Source organism: Semicossyphus pulcher, unplaced genomic scaffold, assembly GCF_022749685.1.
Source record: "Semicossyphus pulcher isolate SPU_LCO1_2020_fin unplaced genomic scaffold, fSemPul1.0.p SCAF_12, whole genome shotgun sequence".
NCBI classification, from domain to species: Eukaryota; Metazoa; Chordata; class Actinopteri; order Labriformes; family Labridae; genus Semicossyphus; species Semicossyphus pulcher.
In genome coordinates this window covers 26,835,036-26,861,795 of record NW_027211626.1, presented here as the reverse complement: position 1 = coordinate 26,861,795, position 26,760 = coordinate 26,835,036, and the positions used below count along the sequence as shown (strand labels likewise).

Here is a 26,760-nt window from a genome sequence, read left to right as displayed (position 1 = left end):
AATATTAGTCAGTTAATCAGAAATATATAATTTTATATGATGATCTAATTAAGGCTGGCCCAAAACAAATAACTACAGATTGAACAGCTTTGTTCCTGTAGTGTGAGGAGAGCAACGATCTGACCCAAACAGCACACCACACACTAACACATTCATTCACCAACAACCAGAGTCCGACTCTCACAGCTGGAAATCTCACTAAATCTCTGAAATGAGACTTTAGAGTAAACAAACAGGAAGAACTGGTGATGATTGTTTTTGGACTTTTTACTGAAAATTCAGGAAGAAAAAAGAACAAACTGTGGATGAAGTGGTGGAGACGGCGTGAACATGGGCTGTACCTATTACTCTATCCTGCACGCTTTTGTCGCCATGGCTGCGGTTGTTTTGCACCTTCCCCCCATGACAACAGGATATCAGATTGTAAATATTGATCATTTGAAATCAGTGCGGCCATGACCAGGGGTGGATCCAGACTTCTTTTGACTGAGGCGGCTCAACTGGGGCACTGGCTTATGCAGAGGTGGCATGAAGTATGTGTCCACACACACATGAATGACGAGCATTTAGTCACATTTTCTGTCCCCGCTAATCATTTCTAAGTTGCCACAAACATTAAAGTATCAAAACATTCCTGTGTGTTTTTTTTAAACTAAAACAGGTAACACAACAGAGGTGCAACATTTAAATCCTTAAGGCCAGTTCAGATCAATGATTCACAATGAGACTTGATGCAACTGCCAAAAGAATCCCCTGATATCTGATCGTAAACATTCTAAAACTGGGCTGTTCACATCAAAGCAACGTAACGCAACACACACAGGCACAGCTGACCATCTCCATAGCAACAACGTACTGACATACCCCACTACTTCTGCGTTAATACTATAACGTTAGTTATTAGGGCTAGGTTACATCAATTATCTAGCTAATTTCTGTTATCGTTATAAAAAGAAATGGATGACAGTGACGTGCTCACAATGTTAGCTGTAACATTGATTATTAAACGTTGAAGACAGAGAGATTGGATAGAGAGGATCTGGAGCCGTCTTTGGCTACTGCAGCGCCAGAGTCAGGGTGCCTATGCCAATTTATGCTGTTTCCTGATTGGCTGAAGTGAAATAGTGACATCATTCACTTCTAAAACTGCATTTGGAGATTTGACAAGTCGAATCTTTTGCAACTCCGGGCAGCGGCTTCAGACGCTCTGCAACTAACCACTTACACCGCTGCAATTTTCTCTGCAACATTATAAAATTGTTGTTGCGAATTGTTGATCTGAACTGGGCTTTAAGCTTAACTCCTGAAGGACTCAAAAAGATGTTTGTCCAGAGTAAAACTTAAAAGTTCTAACAAAAGGAAATGTATCACATTGAAATGCAAAAAAAGCCTATTGCAACAATGGTTAGTAACAATAGTTTTAACACAAGTCCAAAGCCAAATAGCCAATCAGAGTTCAGGATTTTGGGGTGGCACCTTGGGTGGCCAATTGGATCCCCCCCCCCCGTCCATAACGTTCTTCCGAGCAGATCGGGGGAAGTAAATCACTCTTAATATCCCTCACACCACAGGAACATCAGGACAGATCATCTTTAGAAACATCAAAACATCAGGACTTTGATTTGTTTTGTCAGAAGTAAACAGCTTGATTATCTTGTAGAGTGTCCCCTGCCTTTGTCGATTACGTCAGAGTCGATAAGAAAGAAGTATGTGGAAGTAATGAGCTACTTTTAAATGTCAAGATTGGTGTCTGGAAACACGAGTTATAAAATTGATCCAAGGTCAGAGAAAGTGTTCAGTTATCTGAAAGGAATGTAACAGAGAAAGATATTTTCATTTCATTATGTAAGTATAAAATGTTATAGTTAACATATTTCTGTATACACTGGCGGTCGTGCCACCAGCATGAAACTGACGCAGAACAAGAAGTTAAAGTTTAGCACATATTTTCAGAGATATTTCCCTGAGATGAAGCGAAGCTGCAATCTGAAAGAAACAGCTGAGTGAGCAGGAATACAGCCGCATACTGCGGAGCGTCCAAACATGCAGATAACATCAGCCCAGTTGTTGTCGGAGATAGAAATCCCAGCCAGCATTTAATGTCCTCGGCTAAATGTCTCAGAGGAAAACAGCGATACACAACGAGTCATTTCTCTTCTTCTGCTGCTGCTGCTGCTCGGGCTGCGGCTCTGCATGAGCTGGTAATTCAAAACATTACATTACACTGCTCGCAGGTTCCCATTCAGTTTGTAACTCCATCCGATAATGTATTATGCTGACAGACATCTTCATCAAGCTGGTCATAATCCATCATTGGGAACAGTGCAGCCTCGGCACCGTGCAGAGAAATAATGTGAGTGTCTGACATGGAAAATGTGTTTGAACCCTGATCTCTCCTCTCTATCGTGTAAATCTGAAGGAGCAGAAATAAATTAACTAACCTCGATTTTATTCAACAGCAGACCAAAATATCTTTAGATTGATTGGGTGTGTGGCTCCGTCTGTTCTCAGGGAAGGAAGTGAATGAATGCTTTCTATGTTGCATAAAAAAATACAAATGTTGACCCATGAAATCAACATGATACCCATCAATCATCATTTAGCTCAGTATCTACAGTGGCTGTTATCCTCCTGTGTGTGCAGCAGGAGCACGCTCCTCGTCTCCTCCTATCAGCCAGCAGCACATATGACATGTTACCGTACTTTTAATTCAGCCTGACGCTCCTCTTCCCCAGAGCAAATGCGAATGATTGATGGCTGGCTCGTAGACTAATAACCACGTGCTGTTTTCCCTGCAGGTTTCCTGCATTATGGAGACATCTCCAGGGCTGTCAGCAAAGCAGAGGCCCGAGCCCTGAGGAACATTATTGACGAAGCTGTCCATGCGATCACACCGGACGCTGTGCTGGCGCTGACAGGTGGCTTTCGCAGGTACAACTGTCTCCTCCTCTCAGTGCTGATACAGCTGTTGGAATAGAACAGTGCTTCATGTCCCATATTTTCCTTTCCCTCACTGCTGTCAAACACAAGAATATGCACAGAGAATACAAAGTAGGGCTGAACAATGTGGCAAAAATATGATCTGGATTGTTTTTTCTATAAAGGGGTGTTTATCATGATGTTTCATCAGATGATGGTGCCAGAATGAGGAGTATCCTGATAATGAAGAAACCAGAATTCATTGAATAAACTTTACACTAAAGGTTATTAAGATTAAAAAATAAATAAAAGAGTGGATCCATGACGCTCTTTGAAAGCCATAGCCTGTCTTGGGGGACTGCGAGCTGAGCTGTCACTACTTGAGGATTCCTTCAAAGTTTATGGTTTACAAGGTTTTAATAGGAGCTGAATTATCTGCATACATCTCCTGAAAACAAACTCATCTGTTTTTTGTTTTTTTAAAGATTATTTTTGTGGCTTTTGCCTTTATTCATAGGACAGCTGAAGGAAACGTTGGAAGTAGAGAGGGGGGGATAACATGCACCAAATGATTGCCAGACTGGGAGTCGAACCTGCGATCAGTGCGACGAGGACTGTAAGCCTCTGTACATGGGGCGCCTGCTCCACCAACTGAGCCAAACCAGCGCCCCGAAACTCAAACTTCCTGCTGTGTGGTGACGTTTTATGCTTGAGGCCAACTAGTCACTTATCACAGCTGTCATGCTCCAGTGGCTGTTGTGCTCGCGGATGAGAATGTGTGTAAGCTGTCTGCAGCATATGCATTAAGTTTTGCAAATACATGTTGTTGCTTGTTGCAAAGCATTCAGTTCTCCTGTGGTTTTATACGTGATAACATCAGCAACGAGTCGGCGTCGACGCGACTTTAAAGAAACCTGAAGTCGTGCAACGCCTAGTACCTCATGTACAAAATGTTTGTTGTCTCTATTTCAGATGTGTGATATCTGTTAGAACTAATGACTGTAGATGGACAAGGCGTCTCCATCTGCTCCCATTGGACGAAAGTAAAGCCAAAATAGCCCCAGTGATAGGCGCTGCCATCTAACTATGGTGACATCATTTGGAACCAGAGACTGCGCAGTAGAGATCGGTGGGTGGCGCTGCCGTAGCCACTTCCACTAACCAAAGCGCACACTTAACTTACCAAAAAAAAGCAAGGATCTCGCTCTCCGGTGTGTTTAACAGCAGAACAGCTTCTTGTGTTGGTCTGAGGTTAAAGTTCACAGGTGTGGAAACTTCAGTGACTGTAGTGATTGTTTGTGTTACGTCTCCTCTCGACGATCGTCCTCCACTCTGCTAATCCGGGACTGATCGGCTGCAGGAGCCGAATTTGTCACCAGAGCTGTCAATCATCATTTTGACAGCATCAAATAACTAATTAAAAATAAACTTGTCAGAAAAAAGGAACACTTAGCATGATAAGAACTAACTATAATGACAGAAACCAAATACAAAAATGTATTTGATGTGTATTTTGATACACATTATAGTTTGACTCATGTCCCATCTGTTAACATGGAGGAGGCGGGCTTTATGACCTATACTGCAGCCAGTCAGCAGGGGGCAATAGAGAGGGTTGGGCTTCACTTTAAGGGGGCTGCTATGTCGGCCATCTTTTTATACATTCTATGGCTATCAAATTAAAGGGGCGCTGTTTAGCTCAGTAGTTGGAGCAGGCGCCCCATATACAGAGGCTACAGTCCTTGTCGCACTGATTGCAGGTTCGACCCGGTCTGCCGATCATTTGGTGCATGTCATCCCGCACTCTCTACTCCCAACATATCCTGTCTATCTTCAGCTGTCCTATAAAAATAAAGCCAAAGGCCAGAAAAAAAATCTTTAAAAAAAAAAAACTATCAAATTAATGAATTAATATGAACAATAATCATTACCTGGGTGTAAATTTGATCTTAATCCCGATCGAAATCTTTTTATTTCCCGGTCTTTATGCAAAGTTATTAAAATAATCTTAAGAGGTCCCTTTTACTTCTGTTTTGTATTACTTGTTTTTATGACTGCAGATACACGGTCAGTGCTAATATGATATTTACATTTAGACGTTGACTACATCGTCAGTCTTACAGAGCACGCTGAGCGCTCTTTTAAAGCTTCCTACTGAGTGCAACTATTTCCTCACAGCTGGCGCCCCCCATCACCACCTCTTTCTGATGCTCTTTTTTATGTGTGCTGCTTTGTGCCTGAGTAAGCGTGGAGCACTCCGCTCTGTGCTGTTGTAAAAATCCAGCCATAACCAGTGGTGTGTGCGGTAAATAATTCAAAAGCAGTCTGGCAGTAAGGACAGGCGCTTGCCTCTCAACAGGGGTGACAGAGCCGCCTGAGCTGATGCTCTTTAATAGTGCCCCGGCTACAGAACATTACATGTTCCAAAGGAAAGTCTCTTTTTTCTTTACAAGACCCAATGAAAGTTTCTCTTTTCTGTGTTTGTTATGTTCTAACATATTCCACTCTGTCAAAGTTTGCTACAAGAGATTTAAGAGTTTAAAGTGACAGTAAACTTTTGCTGCGTCAATTTAGAAAGAGGCAAAAGACATAAGGTAAGATGTACCTTTGAATTTGAATTAAACACAAGATACCTGTGTCCTAATGATAAGGATAAGTGCTCAGTGAAGAAACCCCTCCCCTTGTGCCCTCATCCCTATACTTATAATTAACATAATTTACCACCGCAACGCGAGCAGCATTGCCAACTTCAACAGACCCAGGCTCCGTTCATGCAAGCTCCAGGTATTGACAACACTGATACTAACCTACCCTACCACATGGCTTCTACTGGCCCCAGGTTTGACCCGCCCGGTTAGGCTGTACGCTGTACCTCCACCTACTCCCCTGTTTTCATGAAGAAAGAGAGAACTCAAACTTAGAGCAGCGAGAGCCAGCACATCATACCCTGTACTATTGTGCCAACATATATGAAAAAGGAACGGCATAGAAGAAATGATTAATGTTAAATTTTTTTTGGCCTCGAAGTGATATTATTTCTCCTCATCCAAATCCACCAACTTGTTTTAACAGCTTCGTCTGACACCTCCTTTACTGCCTTACATGCATGTTATTTCACTTAACTGATGCACATGTATCTTTAGTAATTCACTGTTGACTTAAAAGGACGTCAGCTTCTGCAAAAGGACTTTGGAAACATGAGCTAAAGACTGTGTTAGGCTGTTTCCCGTGGCTGTGTTAAAATGGGCGAAGCCGCATCAAACATCAAACTGTTTATGAATTCAACTTTTTATTTGCAAGAGGAAGATTGTTTGATTTCTCTTCTCCACAGTTATAACCTCCTGCTATAAAGCCCAGATCGTGGTGTAAAATTAATTTGTCTGAGTAGTTAAAGGTCCACAACTTTCCCGAGATGGTATCTGAAAAAAATCCAATATCTGTGATCTCCAGAAGGAAACATGACAGCTGGAATGATATCTGATTATGTAAATAACTGCTCCTCAAGGGGAAATGTGGTAAAGGAGATGAGCAGAGTGATTAGAGCATCACGGATAGTTAACATCAAGAATGAAGGGGAGGAACAGCGCAGGATTTATGGGCCAGGAGGCTGCTGCCGAGTGTGAAGGAGGCCTGCGAGAGAGCTTTTATGGCTCCACACTCCGAGAGATGAAGAACACGTTTACTTCAGCTCATATTTGGTGCAGGCTCGGGGAATATTACGTGAGATCTAATTGGAATCATGCGGAGCTTTAATTGAAAAACGATTGACTTGTACTTTATCAGTCAGTAAGCCAAGTCATTTACCTTTATCTTGTTGAAAAGCAGACTCTCCAGACGCGGTTTAAACACACTGGGAGGTGTTATAATGCCAAACAGTCCATATGCTCTCTGAGATGCCGGGAGCAACACTAATAACCTACTAATTCTCCTCAGTGTGACATGTTTAAAAACGCTCCCTTCTTAAGTCCTGTCACCACTCGATTTAATTACCTATAATTTACAGCCTGATGTGAGTCCCTTATTAGCATCATGTTTGCAGCCGATAGCCCTCGCCTGAAATTAAAATACACATAAACCACTTTATATGTCTCTTTAAATAGTGGCAAATCTTTCGCACACAAAGAAACAACTCGCCTCCATAAAGTTTTAAAAAATAAGCTCCCTGCTGTAGTAAACTCAAGCTGTCATGCTCTTCAGAGGAAACCAGCGTGGCGAGGATTTGTTGATGCCACTGACATTAGCCTTATTGAAAGGACAGCTGTGGAAGGCGGCTGACGAGTCTTAGAGCGGTTTTGTTTGGGGGGAGGATTAAAAATAGATTAGGTTGAAAATACAGCTTCAGCACCGCTGTGTGTGAAAGACTCACACGGTGTCAGCCCAGCGCTGTATTTATGTCAGCATGAGGTCCCTGCTGCGGATCTTATTTAACATCAGATTGTCTGGAATATGACTCAAAGTGACGCTTCCTTCAGCTTAATGAAAACAGAACTGAACTCATCATGTTCAGCCCTCCTCACTCTGTCACCAGATCGACTAATACGCTTGGGTCCCCGTCTGAAACTCTGCACCAGGAGGTTAAAAAGTCTTGCATTGCTGCATCGAGTTCTAATAAAATAAGTCAGTTCTGTTGTGAAGGGGCAGCTTCTGCTTCTGCCAGCCCAGAACCTCGGCCAAAAGCATTTTAATCTATAAGGACCAGGAGTCGGTTATCTGAGCCTTCATCACTTCTTGGCAGGCGAGGCACAAGTACACACATGCTTCACTCAAGTAGAAGAACAGATACTCATGTACAAAAGATTCTGGTGTAAGAAGAAGTACTGCTTCTACTTATTTACTGCAGTGAAAGTGAAAAACTACAGGCGCTCAAAAATTAAAAGTCGCCCTCTGAAGGACACGTCTCCCAGCTTTTTGTGAGCAAAACTGAACCTCATATTTGGGAGAGCGTAAATCAAAAACATCAAAAATATTGAACGCTAAATTTGCTTCAGTTCATAAATCATTTGGATGGGGAATATCTCTCACTTTCATCCATGTGAGTACTAGTTCTCCCTGTCGCTCACAGACGTCACATTCACGAAGCGCCTTCTCCCCATGGTCGAGTTCTCCTCTTTCATTGTCTATCTCGCCTTTTGTCATGTTGCGTCATGTTAGAGCGCGCTGATGGATACGCAAAGGAATCTTCTCGGTGTGTTATCGTCGTATCCACTTAGGTAGAAATGATGTACTTCATTACGTCACAGCTCGGTTATATACCCCTGTACGTGTTGTTGACCCCTTCCACGCTCCCTATAATATTAGTTATTGAAATTCATGCCTTTATTTATTACTGATCCCAACCAGCGCTGAGCTGCACGCTTTATGTGCGACAGCAATGATGTCATCATTGGCGCCAGGCGAGACAGCAAGTAGTGTCTGAAATAAGATTTTTTATTGTGCCTGTGAGTTCACTATATAGTCCAATACAATCAATTCACTATGTAGGGAGTAGTGAATAACTGTGTGATTTCAGACGCAGCAAAAGACTAAATAGTGAGGTGAGGCAATCAAGGGAGCAGGTGAAAATAAGGGCAGGGCCGTAAATCCAACAGGCGGGGAAACGCACAAAGGCAGGAAGTAAAACAAGACAAGACCTACATGGGGCAAGAACTACAAAATCAGGAGATCATCTCAAACAATGAAACACAAATCAATGACATAACTAACAAGACTAAATCAAGACAAGAACACAGAATACATGAAATACAGAACTAAACAATAGAACTCATAACATAACAAAGCGCGGGGAGGACACAGACGTTCAGTAACCTGGATCTTTCTGTCTCTGTCACTGTTAACAGAGACTCCAGTCTGCTGTGTGCTTCACATATTTTGCACAGAGCTGTAGAGGAGCATCAGGCTTCATGTTTCATATGAGGTCATCAATTCAGTCCGCGACCCCTCCCTCTGTGCTCGTGCTGTCCCTCTCAGCGCTGCGAGTCTGCATCACTGTTTTTATTACATGACGTTTTTTAAAGTCTAATGAAGGTGACTGAGGCTGCTCGTATATTCACGGGGCCTCAGGGCCTAACAGCCAAATCTGATTCGATTCAAAGACATCTGATTCGGCTCCGACAAAGTGAGACTCTGGGATGAAGTCTGATTGGTGAAAGACCATCTACAACTGGATTGTTATCACAGCAGATATTTGTTATCCTGCAAACGACCTAAGCCTGCTCAAACCTGATTGGACAATACAACACGGACATTCATGTACAGAATCTGTTTATAGAGATTTAATCATGTTGTACCACTCACCTTACTTTCTCTGGCTGTTAATTCAGTCTGCTGTTTCCTCATGATTTCTAGTTTCATAAATCTCTTCTGTCTTACCACTTTTTCTGATTTTATCATCATAGTTTATATACGTTTTATTGTTATTGTATAACTGCTTCTTTATTGTATTACTCATTTGATCACGTGTCATGCAGACTCTAAACTGCACCGACTGCTCCTGCTGTTTTTAAAAGTGTATAATTAAGTGACTTGACACTGATGAGGGGGCCATGGTGTCTGCTCGTAAATCCTCAAACAGGTGCCGTGTCCCGCTGCATTGTTTCCCTGAACCACAGCTGAGATAAGTTTCCTTATCAGTTCAGTTCAGGGAGTCATAATATTCAAAACAAACTCTATTATCAGCTGGCAGAGGAGAGAGCAAAACAAGCTGTGTGATCAGGAGCTACAGCCATGTACTGCTTTTATGTTCTGTCTTCCTGATTATCACCTTGTTTTCTGTGTGTGAGAGGGAAACTTTGAGATATGAAACGCTGCATCAGAAGCACAAACCTGCTTCTTTTCCCTGACCAGCTTCTTTCAACTTCCTGCACATGAATGCATTCTGTGAAACACTTCCCACATCTGTATTATTTATACGTGTCGCCCTGTCATCCACACAAATTTGTAAATAACCATTTATATTTTATGGGCTTTGTGCAGAAAGAATCAATAATTTAACATTTTCCCTCACGCAATAAAAAGGAGACGGCTAAACTCAACTGCTTTGTGCTCTGTGCTGCTCTAAATTGAGAGGCGGTGTTACTGTGCGCAGTGTGTTAACAGTCCATCAAAGCTAATATTTGCAGCTAAAATCTTCCCAGCTACGTCTCCCGCTGAGCAGGAGTGCAGGCCTAATGCTGGAAGAGAAACATGTTGTGAACGTGCACAGTAAGAGGGCGAGCAGAAGATGAAGGGAAAGAAAAACACCCTCTTTCCTGGCAGAATGTGCCTGACGTGCTGTTGTCTACTATTCTGCTGACTTCAGTTGAACTAGAGGAGGTATTTGCACCACAGGCACGACACATACTAATGCACCGGTGCATCAGACAGGAGCTGAAAAGTGTAATGCCACCGATTCCCATGTCAGCCCTTCATACACACGACCCCGCTGCGATAAAATCTGGATGTTTTGAGGGTCTGATTGGAGGTAAACTCGGTATATGCTGATGCTTTCTTTGCTATTCACGGCACACGTTCATGCAGTGCACCCGACTGAGTTTTGCCAGCGCAGCAGAGGCTACAGTGAGATTCACTTAACAAGTCGAGCGCACTGTACAAGCTGGAAGTGTTGTGGAAACTCAGCTTTGCCAATTAAAAGTGTTGGGAGGTTTCGGGGAAAGTTGCTCATTCAGCAGATGGAAATCTGTGATGCAGTCTCAGATAGCTCTGTCCTACTAGTCGACTCATTACAGCAGTGTCAACCTCCCACTTTAAGGCTGACATAAAAACCACTGAGTATGAATACAAGCTCTCCCACACCTTCTATTCTATTTTCTATTTTAGATGAGAATAAATGACGTACAGTCACAGTGACTAAAGCAGCAGCTGCTGAGTGGACCTAAGCGTGGCACTGACTCTGTTAGAGCCACAGGGGTATACGCTCTCAGCTGCTAACGCTAGCCATTAACATTATCATGCCTGGTGGAGCTCTAATGGCTGCTTTCTAATACTTCCTTGCTCCCTGAATTAGCCACACTGACCTTTGAAGCTTCCCCACAAGCCATTCACAGCCTGTCTTTAATGCTGCGCTGCCGTCACTCGGTAGTTAGAGGTGACGAGGAGAGATCAAACACGGGGGCTTCTTTGGAGACACGTCACCCCCAACATTTTTTCTCACTCTGCCTTGTTAGCTGTGACACTGGTGCTTATGTCATTATTGTGTAAATAGTGAATTTTCACATCAATTCAAAGGGTTGCTATTTTTGATAAGTCAGACATGATGCCTGGCCCTATGGCAGGTCACACTGAGGCTGAAGCAGCAGTCTACATTCACTTCTTTTAACATTAAGTTACAGATGTTTGTCAGCAAGGTTAACATATATTTGCTGACAAACTTTTAACATTTCAGAACAAATCAGGGCATCTCTGGTAAAAAACATCAATATTACAGGAGTAAACGCCGACCGGTTTCCACCCTCATCGGGTTTTCCTCAGGGCGTGGCTAGGAGGAGTCATGAAACAGAATGTTAGGTGAGGTTCACTTATATATCGTCAAGTGGCCTGGAGGCTGAACTACACCAGCTTATGAATAAATACATAAATATTAATGAATCACAATGAAAAAGCATTCCCATACATAGTAAACATGAACAATGTATTTTCATAAATATTAGATAGAAGTTATCATTATGAGAACAAGTGTTGCCATAAATAATCAGTAGGAAAAGTTTTTGGAAAAGGAATTGATGGTCTCAGCATGTTAAATAAATAGGAGTTTAACAACCTGCTGCCGTGAGCACCTAGTATCTTTTTCTAGTTGGGTCATGTTCATTGGCCAAAACTAGCTGGTTCTGTTTGGTGTGGTTTGGTACTGTACTGAAAATAACTTTAGCACATACTTTATGTGACTTAAAAAGGATTCAACTAAGTCAACACTGACTTTAATTTTCACACTATGATTAAACCCTGGTGTACTGGATAAAAGTCTCATTTGACCTGTCAGCACCACAAGTGGACATTCGTGCTCTTCACAGGGCACATTCACACAACAGGCGTAAGGACAGTGTGAAGTAAAGGGTGCTACAGGGGTGCCAACAGTGTCACGTTTTAAAGCGTTTGGCCACTGACCAAGCTGCTGTATTTCACATACAGGGAGTCTGACTGGTGACTGTTTGTTCTTGTCTTTGTGTCTGCATTGATTTCACTTCCATGGCTGGTTTCAGGAGAATGAAAACAAAGGAACCTGTTTCTTTTCATCAGCCTGTTTCAGCATGCACTGAGTGAAAGGCAGGGAAACACCTGAGACAGGTGCAAACATTCACTGACGTCTTTACACTTTCATTTTTGAAAGAAACTCTTTTCTTGTTGTCTTGTGTGAATGCAAATTCCCCACATTCTCAAAGAGTTTATTTTCCCCTGACGTCACGCTCAGGGTGGAAACTCAAATGCTGTTAAAAGGATAATGACATATTTTATTTTTCTGGGATGAAATTACTTTGAATGTATGTAGTCTGACAAATGGGTATCATTTCACCACTTTATTGATCAGGGACTGAAATGACAGTAGATAAAGAACATCTGGAGGGACATTGGATTATTTAAAAGTAAAACAGCGTATTTTATAACCCAGTAGCTGCTGTTAGACAACAGATAAAGAATTTCCTTGTTTCTAGGTCTGGTTCTTGAGTCCGAACCATAGACTGTATAAAAAGATGGCCGACATGAAAGGTCCCTAAAGTGAAGCCAAACCCTCTCTATCGCCCCCTGCTGACTGGCTGCAGTATAGGTCATAAAGCACGCCTCCTCCATGTTAACAGATTGGACATGAGTCAAACTATAAAATCAGTTATTATCATGCTGATTACGTCCAAGTGTTCATTTTTATCACAAGTTTATTTTTAATTAGTTATTTGATGCTGTCAAAATGATGATTGACAGCTCAGTTGACAAATTTGGCTCCTGCAGCTGATCAGTTCTGGGTGAGCAGAGTGGAGGACGATCCGCGAGTGGAAACGTAACTAAAACAATCACTACAGAAGTTTCCATACCTGTGAACGTTAACCTCAGACCAACACAAGAAGCTGTTCTGCTGTTAAACACGCCGGCATGCGGGATCCCTGCTGTGTTTTCAGTAAGTTAAGTGTGTGTTTGGGTTAGCGGAAGTGGCTACGGCCGTTTCACTCGCCGATCTCTACTGTGCAGTCTCTGGCTCCATATGACGTCACCATCGCAAGATGGCAGCGCCTATCACTTTAGTACAATGGGAGCAGATGGAGACGCGTCGTCCAGCTATATATGCAGTCATTGGTCCTCACAAACTTCTGTAAAAAAACAACCTTCTCGGTTTTCAACATTCAAATTCACTTCAAAGTTGTCACCATAATTATGATAATATATCACATCATTTCATGGCTTAAATAGATCTTTATCATGTTCTGTCCCACTCATAATTACTTAACCAAATTAAAGAACAAACAATTAACAATGTGACTGAACTTGTCTGTAGGCCTTTGCTTGTCAGTAGGCCCTATCACTCATGCACTGCATACGTGAACACAAACGGCCAAATCTTTCACCCCAACTTTGTGCAGACATTTTCCTGCCAGCGTCCTGGTGAAATGTCTACAAGAATTCAGGGTGAGCTGTGAGTGAGTGGGCGGGATGATGATGTTTGTATCACGCCAACAGTGTGAAACATAACAGGATGGTTAAAAACATCAGAGGTTGAAGAAGAAGGATCATTAACGAGACGTCAATAACAAATGTCTGCAAAATGGAGAGCTTAAGAGATTAGGGAGCTTCTGGCTGTGAGGGCCGACGCTGAAATTAAAATCTCCCACTGTGAGGTGACGTGTGTGAAAGGGTGACTCTGTAAAGTTTTAGGGGCAGACAGTCTTGACATTTTCCTACACAGAAACTCTGTGGCTTTCATGGTGTTGAATGCATGCAAAAAAAACATCCTGATGAAAAGGCCGGTGGCTCACTTTAGGGTCCGAGTTTAGGGGTGTGAAAATATGGTCACCTTCCAAAATGTGACAGTGTTGTCCTCAAAGCAGCTTCAGTAAATACTCTGCATTAAAAAGACAATAAATCTAACTCATAGTAACAAACCTCAGTGTTCTGATCCCCGCTGTGTGAAAGGGCTGCTGCTGCAGATTATCAGACATCAGTCATCTCAAGCTGCCTCCTCAGAAATGGAGACATCACTGTTAATGATTTGAACACTGTGAGCTGTACCTGGTTCAGTGGGCTGCAGCTTTGTCATGCCTTCTGTGTACATATCTTTTAAATCTCTGCTGAGCTTTTCACTGTTCCTGTTCCTGCCTGATAATCACTTGATAATCACCTACAGTGCTGCAGTCGTGCTGACAAAGAAAAAGCATTGTGAAGCGCAGCCAGGCTCCATATGGGTCTGCTTTACCACACTGATCCAGGTAGAAAGGGATGATGCTCATAAAGACTCCGACAGCTGAGGCAACAAAAAGGAGCTTTTAGACTTCAGAACTCAGGACAAATTATTGTTTGAATTATTGTTTGAATAATGGAAAAAATAGTCAGAGCATTAGTGTGGCCTGTGCTTTTAATAGCTCCGTCTGCCACCTTCCCTCTTCATCACTGCCGGCTGATGGAGATGATTTCTCTGTTTCCTGACAGGGTGAGTGTGTAACAGTGTCTTTATCTGCAGGGGGAAGGAGTTTGGTCATGACGTCGACTTTATCGTGACCACGCCGGAGCTGGGGAAGGAGACGAGTCTGATACCGAGGATTATTAACAGACTGACAAAGCAAGTAAGTATGTTGTTATCTTTCTCTGCACTAATGTGAAGTAATGACAGTGCTGAGGCATCATTTGTGAAGAAAATGTTGTTTTCCCTAAAATGTATATAATTAGTTAGCAGCATTTTTATAAAAACAGCTCCTTGAAGGATTTATTACAGGCTTTGGAAAATATGAAGGACATGATGATAGATTAACAGTGCACTGCAGAATATCCTGTTGTGATGCGTGCTATTGTAATTATATTCATATTAAGTTGGAGTTCAGAACACAAAGTGGTTAAGAGTTTAAGAAAGTAAAACTTCGGGGACCATGTGGCTATCAGAGCTTTAATATGTGAACATAAACACATCCAACTTTTGTTCTCTTGTTAAAAAGTTGTTAAAAAGATTCAATAACATCAGGGTACAAAATACTGCAATCCTGTATGACATAATCATCCGCTCCCATGGTTTCTCATACCATATGCGGACGATACCCAGCTCTTCCTGTCATTGCCACCAGGCCTTGCCGATATCTCCAAATGGATGAAAGAACGCCACCTTCAGCTCACTCTATCCAAGACTGAGATCATTGTCATCACAGCCTCATTGATGTTGCTGAAAATAAATAAATAACATGAATATATATAATATAAAAAATGCCCTGTGCTCTGCCTGTCAGCACCAGTGTCTGATCTCACTTGAAGCTGTTTGTTGGCTCTTACTGACGTCGTTCCCTCCTGTCTCAGTCGTTGCTTGTCTTGTTTTAACTCTCAGATGTTCGGCGCTTTGGACAAAAGTTTTGCTTAATGAAAGTGTAACATTGTAACCATAAACTACAGCCTACAGTACAACCGTAGACTTCAACTGACACCATTTGATGTTGTCAGATTACGAAACTAAAATCTCCAATTATAGCCCTGCAATAATGTTTAATGTGGCCCTATAAGCTTTAAATATGACAATCTAGGCACCCCCGTAGCATCAGCGTTGCAAGTGCAGGGGTCAGCCAGCGAGCTCATGATAATTATTACATCTGGTAAATGTCTGATAAGACTTTAAAAACAGCGGTTAGGTAAGCGATTAAAAGCAACAACCGGTTGGACAATCAAAATAAAGCTAAATGGGAAACTTTTGCATTTTTACAATACCTAACTTAAAGTAATGATCTTGAAGATTTTCATGTAAATAAACGTCTGTTAAGTCTCTATCTATCACCGAATGAGGTAACACGTGGTGATTGAACCTATGGCCCACTGATGAAAGCCTTTACAGTATTATAGACACGGTGTCTGGGTGGTGCGCCTTTCGCGGAAAAATCACAAGCGTGTGTGACGCGTTTCCCGTCATCCAGCAGTGGTTGGTCTGCCAGAGAGGGTAGGCGGAGCTAAGCAGCTGCTTTTCCGGTTTCTGCAAGTGTTGCGAGTAAACAGTAATCTACTATGGCTGAACAAACAAAGAAAAGATGGATGACTACAGATACAACTTCAAAAATAAGTGAAAATCCAAAGAAAAAGAAACAAATTGGACTCTCAGATGAAGGCAAACGGTCTGAAAAGGAAAGCGAACGTCAGCCAGGAAAATCAAGAGTTACAACCGGAGCCAACCGTGGACGTCACACATGCAGCACTGTCTGGATATCTGGGAAGTGTGCTCCTGAAATTACCGTTTATCGCCAGAGGTGCCGCCAAAGAGAACGAAACTGAAATTCCTCGAGATTATAACTTTAATAATTACATATGTTACTTACAGTCATGGCCAAAAAAATTGGCACCCCTGCACTTCTGTCAGATAATGCACCACTTCTCCCAGAAAATTGTTGCAATTACAAATGCTTTGGTATTCACATGTTTATTTCTTTTGTTTGCATTGGAACAACTCAAAACAGCAGAGAAAAAAAGCCAAATCTGATTCTACAAAGAACTCCAAAAATGGACAGGACAAAATGATTGCAGGGGTGCCAATATTTTTGGCCATGACTGTAAATAATGGAACTTCTTTGCAGTTTATTTAAAAAGATAGTGGTTTGTGTTTTAATGAAGCTCAGCATGAGCTTAAGCAGGAAGAGTTTCATATCATCCATTCAATAATTTAAATAACTCTCTCACTCCCTCTCTCTTCCCACTTGTCTCATGGGCCTCTACTCTGTAGTAGAGAGGAATTATTTAACCAACCAGATTTTGCCACGACTTTAATCAGCCAATCATCCTGCTGCAGTCAAACTTAAATCTGTTCTCCTCTCTGTTGCTGCCCTCCTCCACTCCCTTCTTCAGTCTCCAAATTCAGCTCCTTCCAGTCCTCATCTCATCCTGCATCCATCCTTCCTTCACCACCACCACCACCACCAGTGTCTAGACTCCATCTTATCCTGGTGTCTGCCTCACTTTCGCTTTTGAATTCATAAAGACATCACAATGGGGTCTAATCTTTGCAGACTTTGCAGATTCTCATTCTTTTCAAAACTTGTGAAATGAATAATTGTTGACTCCACTAGACTAATGACCTACAGAGGCTGATGTCTCTAGCTCTGTCCACCAGTCAGTGTAGAACTGAAGATGCCTTTCGGATGAGAGGTGAAACGTCTTCAAGAACTTCAACCAAGTCCAGTTGCCTTTTGGATTAAGCTCCGAATTACCGTGACCTGGATGACTGCAAACATTCACAGACACATTCACAACTAATGATGAAGTCTCTCCTGATTGGAATAAGCACTAATTTGGTAATTGGTAGTTCAACCAGGAGAGACAAGTAAATAAATGAATGATAAATTCATCATTCAAAGCTCATGTGGAAGATATTGTCAGAAGTCTTTAGCGCTTGGACTCTACGGGGAGATGAGGTGATTGAAGGGTGTCTGCCCTGAGCAGCAGATTGATATATCCCCCCATGGAGTCCGGACACTGGTGGCAGAGGTGTCGGCTGATGATGTCGTCTGAGGCTGATGAGATGATGAAGATCGGGCGGTGATGGGGAGGTGGAGGGTCATACTAGAGACAGAGAAAGAAATATTTACATCAGCAACAATATGACTGATGGCTAACAATGAAGTGTGCTGCAGTGCTACTGGACGGAACAAGTTGCTGTGAAATATTTTCCTGGTGATCATGGATAATTATTCTGTTACTTTTAATTTGAAAGCACTGATAGGTTTTCCGATAAAACCTCATAAAGAGGTTATTAGTTATTTGCACGGTAAGACAGTGCAAGACCTTCTAAAGGAAAATATAAAGAGCGTACAATCAGCGCACGTCTCTGACTGCAGTGCATGCAGCATGTTTCAATAATACGGCATAAAATCGAGTTGGTCACTTTTCCATCATTTAGAACAGGGTCCCTGGAAACTCACGGCAGCCCTTTTTTAATAACAGTTAGAGGGAGAAGTGGTTCATGGTTCTGCCAATTTAGTGGCCTTTAATGGAAAGATATTGTGAAAAGGTGAGTGAATCAGGTAAAAGAGCAATAGCACCATTCAGTGGGTTACTTTAAGAACGTTTGGCCTGGCTTTCAAGGACCATCTGCAGCCCTGTAATGGAAAAATGGAGCCTTTAATGGGAAAAGGGGTAAAAAGAGCGGTGGGTGAGTGGAGAGGAGAAGCAGAGGATGAAGAGACAGACAGACGGAGGGATAGAGACTGATTTAAAAAAAAAAAAAGACAGAAGAAAGTGAGAAATGTGTCAGTGAGAGATAAAACACAATGTGAACAGCAGCCTTTGTTTACATCCACACAATGGTTTAATTATTGGTTCCACTCAAATGATGACAATTATTTGCTGCTAATATCACATTAATGTGACACATATCAGTGTGCTCCAGAAGTGTTTAATTAAAGCTCAGAGCTTGTAAACACAAATTTATTTGATTACATTAAACTGAGGTCTTAATCACAGTCGTGCAAACAGCAGGTTCATATTCACACCAACTGCTTTCACCTGCTGCAGACCTCTGGCCTTACAAGTGTGTGAGGGGACACGTCACTGACAGCACAAAGGAGGAAAGTTGTTATGTAGTTTGATAACTGGCAGACATTAATCAATGTTTGTCCTGTATTTTACATCAAACATGCAGACTAAATTAGCTTTCACACACATGTCCACATAAAGAGAAACAAGGTTGAACTTATAACATTATTAATAGTTAAGAATATGTTACGGATTTCTGCAAAACTTTGTTCAAACGTCTGCCCCGAAATAGGTTCACTCAGGTGTAGCTTCACTCCACTTAAGAATGACTTGAAGCTAAAGTCAGGAAAGTTTTAAGTAACCAATTAATACAAAGTCTGATGAAAGATGCATCGTTTTTACTAGACTGTGATGCACACATTGAAAGAGTCGTGGGTTTGTGTTAGTCCGGATGCCGTCCACCTTCTCAGCAAAATGACCTGAATGCTTCCTTCTTTTTAATCTGCCTTCCTCCCTTCCATCCCCTTGTAGCAGTAAGTGCAGGGGCAGAGGTGTTGTTTAGTACACAACGTGAGTCTTCTCTGTCTGATTCAGTGATCCTTTATAATGATGAGGTTTGTGTAAGGTAGAGTCTCTGGCTCCCTCCATAGCTCAGACAGCCTGCTCTCATTTCCAGCTTGTCAAATACAGCAGCTTGGTCAGCGGCCAAACTTTTTATAATGTGACACATTAGGTCCCCCTTTTGCTTCATTTGTGGACGCTTTCCTTGAGCTTATGGTTTACTGTGCTGTTGAATCAGGTATCCTAATATGAAGAGTTCGAGCCCGGAGTGGTGGTTGAAGAAGGTAAAAGAGTCAAACACAAGGGTCTGGACTTACATCCAGGTCAGGAGTTTGATTTGATTTGACTGCCTCTAAGGAGTTGTTACATATTAGTACTTACTAAAAAACAAACCATAATCTTTTCACTTCACCTACCCAAGTAATCCTGGTGACTTTCAAAACTAACTCGTTACTGCGTTACCTCCTGAGTAAAGTAACATGTTAGATCACTTTTGCGTTACCAAAAATGAACCCCCTTTGTGACTTGTTACACTTGTGTGTTGTATTGTCAGGACGGCGTGTAGCCTGCTGTACGTCTACCTTTGAATGTGTCGACTCTACCGTCATTGCAGAGCCTCATTTACGGCCCATAATCTGCAGCCTGATAACAGGAATGACAGACGCAGTATAACCTTTATAGCTCTTTATGATGCTAACAGTCTGACAGTGACCTGGGCAGAGGCATACAGTATTAGGCACAGCTGTTTCCATGACAACAATACAACACGGGCTCTTAGTCCAACCAGTGTTGTGGAGCTGTGTTTAGCTGCAGATGCTTCTTCACATTTGAAGTCGAGCTCTTCACAGCTGATGAACACTTCTCCTCCAGACACTGCTTACATTTCACCGTCATGTTGTTCTCGTCCCTTTCACCCAAACATTCAGAATAATGTGAATATTTCCACAAAGTAAACGCTGTCCTCTCTGACAGCTCGCTAGCTGAGTTAGCTAGCTACACATGCGCACTGACACAACTGTGTTTACCTTCTGCTGGTACGCAGCTACCTGCCAAGAAGGAGGAGAGAAACAGAAATGTATTTTCCAGTAACAGATGACTGTTTATGAAAGGATTACTTGAACTGCAGAACTAACGTGTTACATTACAACTCGTTACAACAAAATAGTAACCCGAGTACTCTAACGGATTACTTTATAATAGTTACCCCCCAACACTGGCCGAACATAACCAGATGGACTGAATGTTAGCCCTGTGTTTATTATTGATGGCTCACTGTGTTCACATATTTTCTGTGTCGTATTTATTTCAGTTGAAGTTGCTGCTGTTTACATTTATTTACTCTGCTGAATTTCAGAGCCCGATGTTACACAATGAAGGCAGAAAAAGCTCAACACTGTGGAATAGCTCAGCCAACCTGTGTTTTGTGGACTAGTATAAATGCTCACAATGGTGCAGGGCAGGCTCAGGTACAGTGAAGGCTGTGCATGGATTTCATGAAAGTATAAATCAGGTCATGTCCGTGAGTGTTCCATTCAGAAGTCCAGAGGGCAGTCATTTGGATTCAGCCTTTGTCTGCCTTCAGAGCGGCTTAAACTTGGCAAAATAGAGTCCTAACTAATACCATGCAGAGTTGATACTTTATAAAATTCAACATAATGACAAAACATCTTAGAAAAACTGGATCTCCAAAGATCGATGGAAATACATTATGTACAATATCACTTTCAAAATGTGCAGTACATGAGATTCTATAATAAAACAGCCAGGGAGAAGGAGTGAAAGGACTTTTTCTCTGTCAACACAGTTTCCTTCCTCAGATAAATGAGTCGTTGAAGAGGGTCATGAGAGGAGACAAGTGTTTGATGAAGAGCAGGACCGCGCTGTCTAGTCTAGCTGTCGGCTTCCTTTTGTCATCTCTGGGTTTAAAAATAAATCCCTCCGTCCCCTCTAACACCCCCACACCTCCACAGGGCCTCCGCTCCTTCAGAGGACCATCCTGATGATAATTACCTCCTTCTCACTGTATCACCGTGAGCTCTCAACACTTGCAGTCAGTTACTAGGTAGAGGGGACAAGGTGAAGGTGCGAAAGTGTGAGTGAATAGACGGTGATAAGGAGGCGGTGAATTAGGCAGGAAGGGCAGGTGTTAAAGAAGGCTTTAGGAGCTTACCACGGGATACGACCGGAAGCTTTCTTCTCAGCTGGATGGATGGACGAGGACTGCAGAGGGGGCCGGTCTGCAGGGACGAGGACACAAGAGACAATGATTAAGTGGGGCTAGCAGAGGTTGACTCTAAGTCGTGTAACCTTGTCATCTGCAATCAAGCCCCCGGGGGCCCACGTGTCTTCACTCAGGACTAATATCAGGAGTCGTCCCTGCACCCCCTCTCCAGCCTGCAGGGAGTTAAAAATACATCTATCCAGAAACGTCCTTGTAAAAAAGGGTTCATCATTTTTTCTCCCCCACTCCCTGCCCCTCCTGCTGATATTCTGAAAGCATAACTTGGGGGCAGAGGCAAGGTCAGCCACCAGCTTCTGTGGCAGACAGATGAGATTCAGCCTTGCCCTGGTAATAGCAACGGAGAGAAGGAGAGGCCCATGTTTCATCCTCCATCCATCTATCATGTCTGTCTCCAAACACTGTAGAAGTGCTGCTTCCTGAAGGCCGAGCTTTGTATGCATTTCCACCTCTGTAATGTGATTCAGCTCGGGCTTTTATTGTTCCGATTTGGTCTGAGTCAATGTGGTTAGGGATGGCAGAGTTTTCCCTGTGGTTGAATAAGTGATTCAGGCGGAGCTGCCCATACAGCTGTGGGGTTATTTTGCAGTCACATAGAGTTAGTCACTCTGAGATCCAAATACAATCTGAGCACTGAGGGCTGCGATGACTGACATTGAGAGGACACACAAACCGCTGCACTTTAATTTCAGCTATCAGTCTCTTTTATTCTGGCGAAGCTCAGAATCAAAGTCAAAGCGTGGTTCGTATGGTCCCGGCTAACGCACGCTAATCTGCGTCTTGAAGGCTTGGTTTGAAGTCTCGTTGTGTGAGTCACAGAGAATGAGAGATGAGATCAGAGCGCCTCGCGTCCCGACACCATCGAGCCGGTCCTCGAAATGCAGGTGGCTGCTGCGACCTCTCATCTCTCTTTATACTGGAATAAATGCATAAAATTATGGACAATATCTGCAAGATTACACACTAGATCTTTGACTAATTCTATCTCACGATATCACGGTAAACGGACAAGATTGGACCCTAAAAGATACCCTCCTGTGCAATAATATCTGGTTAGCTTTTGTAATTCACAAAGAGGCATTAGTGTTAACTTTAGTCTGTTTCATCACCAATTAAAAACTCTTCACAGTAGGTTTAAGTGCGTCTTTGCTATGCGTCTGTGTTTGGGGGAAGATTTACAGGTGTGTAATATCATATAAGAAGCCTGAACCTAACCTTGCATTTTGCATTTGCAACACATGAGGCTACAATCAAACAACGTGATGTGAGCATCCCAACTAATCCATAAACATGCTACTCCTTCATGTCTGTATTATACCCTCAGTCCTTTCAGATGAGGCGCACTTGCATGAAAATGCTGCGATCTGTGCTCTTTATGATGTATGAATCAGGAATTCTTAGGTATGCAAATCACAAGTGGACAGTATCACTACAAGCGTCTGTGACGGATCAGATTTCCGTGTGTCCCCTATGAATGTTAGGGATACAAACTTGGTCCCTTTTGTCCGGTGGAGCTCCCCAATCAAAGAACACATTTTCAAGTAGAAAAAATGAAAGCTCAGACTTCAGATCACAATTTGTAAAGCCGTGATCCTTTTTTCTTTCAGCGCTCAAGAGGCGAAGCTTTGGGGGAAAGATTATCTTCCCGCTGTCCTCCTCTGTAATTCCCTCAGTAAACAGTTCTGCTGGAATAAGCTTACTCTCAGATGCTCGCTGACATTACCTGCTGCGTGGGAGATGATTACAGAGCGCTATTGGGCTAAACAGCCTCCGGTGATGCTGAGACAGGGAACTTGATGACATCCTGTTTTTATGCGGGATTTGTGAGCGCACTGTATGTGTGTCAGACAGAAAGAGAGACAGAGTGTGTGTAGGCAGCGGGGCTGCAAACCCTTTAAAAGGGCATCCATATTCAGCTACTTAATGGTCTGTGGTGCTGTGGCCATAACTCATTAATACTTCTCTCTGAAGGCATCACAATGATTCAGGGCTAAAAGGAATGGTCTTCCAGGAGGACCTAAAATATCCGCCTAAATAAGACGTGACCTACATTTGCGGCCTGGTGGATGAGACGGGTCTGAGACCTTCTCCTTCAACTCGTCTCAAGTGTGGCTCCCGGGGATTTTAATTTCAGATTAGTCAGTGTTTAAGCGCTTTAATGCTGTCATTCTGACCTCATTATCTAAGTGGGAGCTGTCGCTGCCTTTAGCTAAGCTATTGCTGAACGTAAAGGGATCTTTAAGATCCCTCTGCCTGCTCTCCACTGGGAGGTGAATAGTTATCTGTAATTGCAGAGGGAGAGTGGTCTAAGGGTGCAACAGAGGGTGCCTTTAAGAATTTAGTCTGTGACTGCAGTGAAAACGATTCAGACCCTGAGGAGGAGAAGTGAGGAGGGGGCTAGTGATTTACTTGACATCTGCTTCCTGTGTGCCACTCTAGGTTTTCACTCTGTACCCCTTTGTCAGAGGAAGCGCTGCCCTCGTCTGATAACTCCAAGGGTTAGCAGTAGCGGCTATGCTGGCTGTGCTGACTAGGTGTTTAATGTTTTGTGATTAACCTCGGTCACTGGCTGGACAGGCGGAGTGTCTGCTCGCTGCACTTGCTTCACCAATTATTGCTCTTTAAGGAGAGTGCGGCAGATTTATGGCCACTGAGAGGAGAGTAGTATCCTAACAATTACGCCTAGCGCTGGAATTAAATTGACAATTTGTAATCTTAATCGTCTTAACACTCCCACATCCAGGGAGAAGCATAATCAGCCCGAAGGAAATCAATTCACAGCCTCTCTGTCTTTTTTTTTTTCTCCTTGTCCACCTATTTCTCACTTTCTCTCACAGGTTGAACGCTTTTCTCTAACTCTCTTACACTCACTCCATTTCACTCTGTTCTCCACTAACGGCTTTGTTTCTCATCAGTGGCCCTCTCTTCTTCTCTCTCTTCAACAAACTGACATCTTACTTGGCAGAGATTTCCATTATCTAAGGAGTGGAACCATTTACCAGGGAATGGGCTTGAGCCATGTACTACGGCTGACTGGAGGCTCGTCTCTCTATTGGATCTAACACTTAGCCGTCTTCTTTTCCACCACTCGGGGCTCACATCAGACTGATGACAAGTCTGTGCAGATCTTCACACAGTGGCTGGCATCCATAGCCCTATGGCTTCCTTTATTCCCAGCCATGATGAAAGTCACAGTTGATTTTTCAAGCTTCATTTGACTAATCAAGATGACTGGATTTGCAGCCCTACATTAAAGGTTAATCACCCCCGAACCAAGTTTAACAACTTCCTGTCAGCCTCAGATGTTCTTTATTGTTAATAGCTAATGAGCAAATGTTTGCATGGGATGAAAAACGTTATACCTGCTGACCATCACCATAGTAAACCCCTGCTAATGTTAGCATTTAGCTTGAAACAAGACAGTGCCTAAGTACAGCCTCATTCTGGCCTTTGACCAAATGAGTATCTGAGCACTTTCAATGTTTGCAGACAGTTTTCCAAAGGCAGAATAGAGTCATGAGAGTTTTGCTGATGTTGTGATGTCACCTCGATGGTTTGGTGTAAGGTGGCCCTAAAACTCGGTCCAATCTAGCTTCAGTCAGTCTTTTATAGGGCTGGGTTTAAAAAATCGATTTTTCCAATTTGAATCGATTCTCATTTGAATGACCCAATATCGATTCATAAATCCCGAGATCGATCTTTAAAAATATGTAAAAATTATGTCTGATCACTCACATTTCTGAGCGCTCCTGAACACAGCACGATTCAGCGCATCGCCCTGAAACGCGGCAGTGAGGGAGACATGCCCGGACTTGTTTACTGCAAACCACTACGGAGACATCAGTGATCGCTTGGAAGTTTTTCAGTTTTGACTTGTGCGAATAGTAAAGTTCAACAATATGAAAATTGAAAGCAACCAATCTCTTTACAGGAACAAAAATAACCCAGCAAACATGGAGGGCTGATGTCATAGTGTCTTAACTGATTGAGACGCCATGGTCGGACACTTGCTTGCTGTAAGGACATGGTGTTAGGAGGGAGGTTAGCTCTGGTGAAACAGTGAAATTTTGAGGAAGCAAATACCTCACTAACAGCCTGCTAGCTTGTAATGCTAACCAAGCTAAAGTTAGCATCTCGGTCATGGCAGATAACACACTGCACACACAAGAGCAGCTGTGTATCTAGATTTAGTCTTATAAATAGTAACCTCATCCAAAATCTTGATTTAAGTATAAAGTGATTTAAAAGTTGTTTAAAGTGTTGGTGTATTTAAGGCTGAGCAGTGACAGCAGCATATATTTGCCCACAGACCAAATCTGACCTTCTGACTAAATCATGTGGCCATTTTTATACCAACTATTCTAATCTTTTAATGTATGTGTTAAAACTTTGACCTGCTGAGTCCGGACATCCCCAGAGTCATCAGGGTTTCATTGTCTGTGAATGTAAAAAAGAATTGTGTCAATCCATCAACAGTTGTTGAGATATTTCAGTGTGAACAAAAGTAGTTCACTGCCGGACAGACAAACCACCATGCCATTCCTAGAGGCCCGTCACTAGTGGGCACAATAAGTGAAAAAATAATTTGGACGTGCAGCAATACAAAGACACGATGGTTAAAGTTGTAATCTCGAAGATTTCAACTTCGTTCTCTTTGGCGGCAACTATGGTGTTAAACAGTAATTGCAGGAGCACACTGTGTGACGTCCACGGTTGGCTCCGGTTGAAACTCTGTAACTGATTTTCCTGGCTGACGGTCGCTTTCCTTTTCAGACTGTTTGCTTCATCTGAGCGTCAAATTTGTTTCTTTTTCTTTGGATTTTCACTTATTGTTGAAGTTGTATCTGTAGTCATCCATCTTTTCTTTGTTTGTTCAGCCATAGTAGATTACTGTTTACTCGCAACACTTGCAGAGACCTGAAAAGCAGCCGCTTAGCTCCGCCTACCCTCTCTGGCAGACCGAACACTGCTGGCTGATGGAAAACGCGTCACTAACTGGGCGCCGCTTGTGATTTTTTACATGAAAGTCACCACAGACACCCAGTCTATAATACTGCAAATTCAAAGGCTTTCATTAGTGGGCCATAGGCTCATCACCATTGTGTTACCTCATTCGGCGATAGATAGAGACTTTTTAGTTACGTTTAAGAGGAATTTCATCTCATCACTATGCTCCCTCACAGATGGCAACATTCGAACCTTGCTAAACTAAACATCACCTTGAACAAAAAACTTAATCTACCTTAAGGCCTTTTTCTAAGCCTCCTTTAATCTCCAAGATTATGAAGAATCTGGTTTTCATTGAGATGAATAACATTTGTAAGAATAGCAGTCAGGTTTCTGTAAGTACAGCAGCACTGACACGATCTGTGTTGAGATTTTAATGATCCTGTGATGGATCCGGAGTTAGGGAG

The 26,760-nt window shown here is 42.6% G+C and overlaps 1 protein-coding gene across 1 annotated transcript in view; it reads left to right on the top strand.

Annotated features, from left to right (window-relative positions):
* The window catches only part of dntt (deoxynucleotidyltransferase, terminal), a 108,475-nt gene that overhangs the window by 37,801 nt on the left and 43,914 nt on the right, over positions 1–26,760 (top strand). Inside the window, exons 7-8 of the mRNA XM_069659129.1 lie at positions 2,799–2,931; positions 14,576–14,678. Of these exons, the coding sequence (XP_069515230.1) occupies positions 2,799–2,931; positions 14,576–14,678 (236 nt within the window). The remainder of the gene's footprint in view (positions 1–2,798; positions 2,932–14,575; positions 14,679–26,760) is intronic.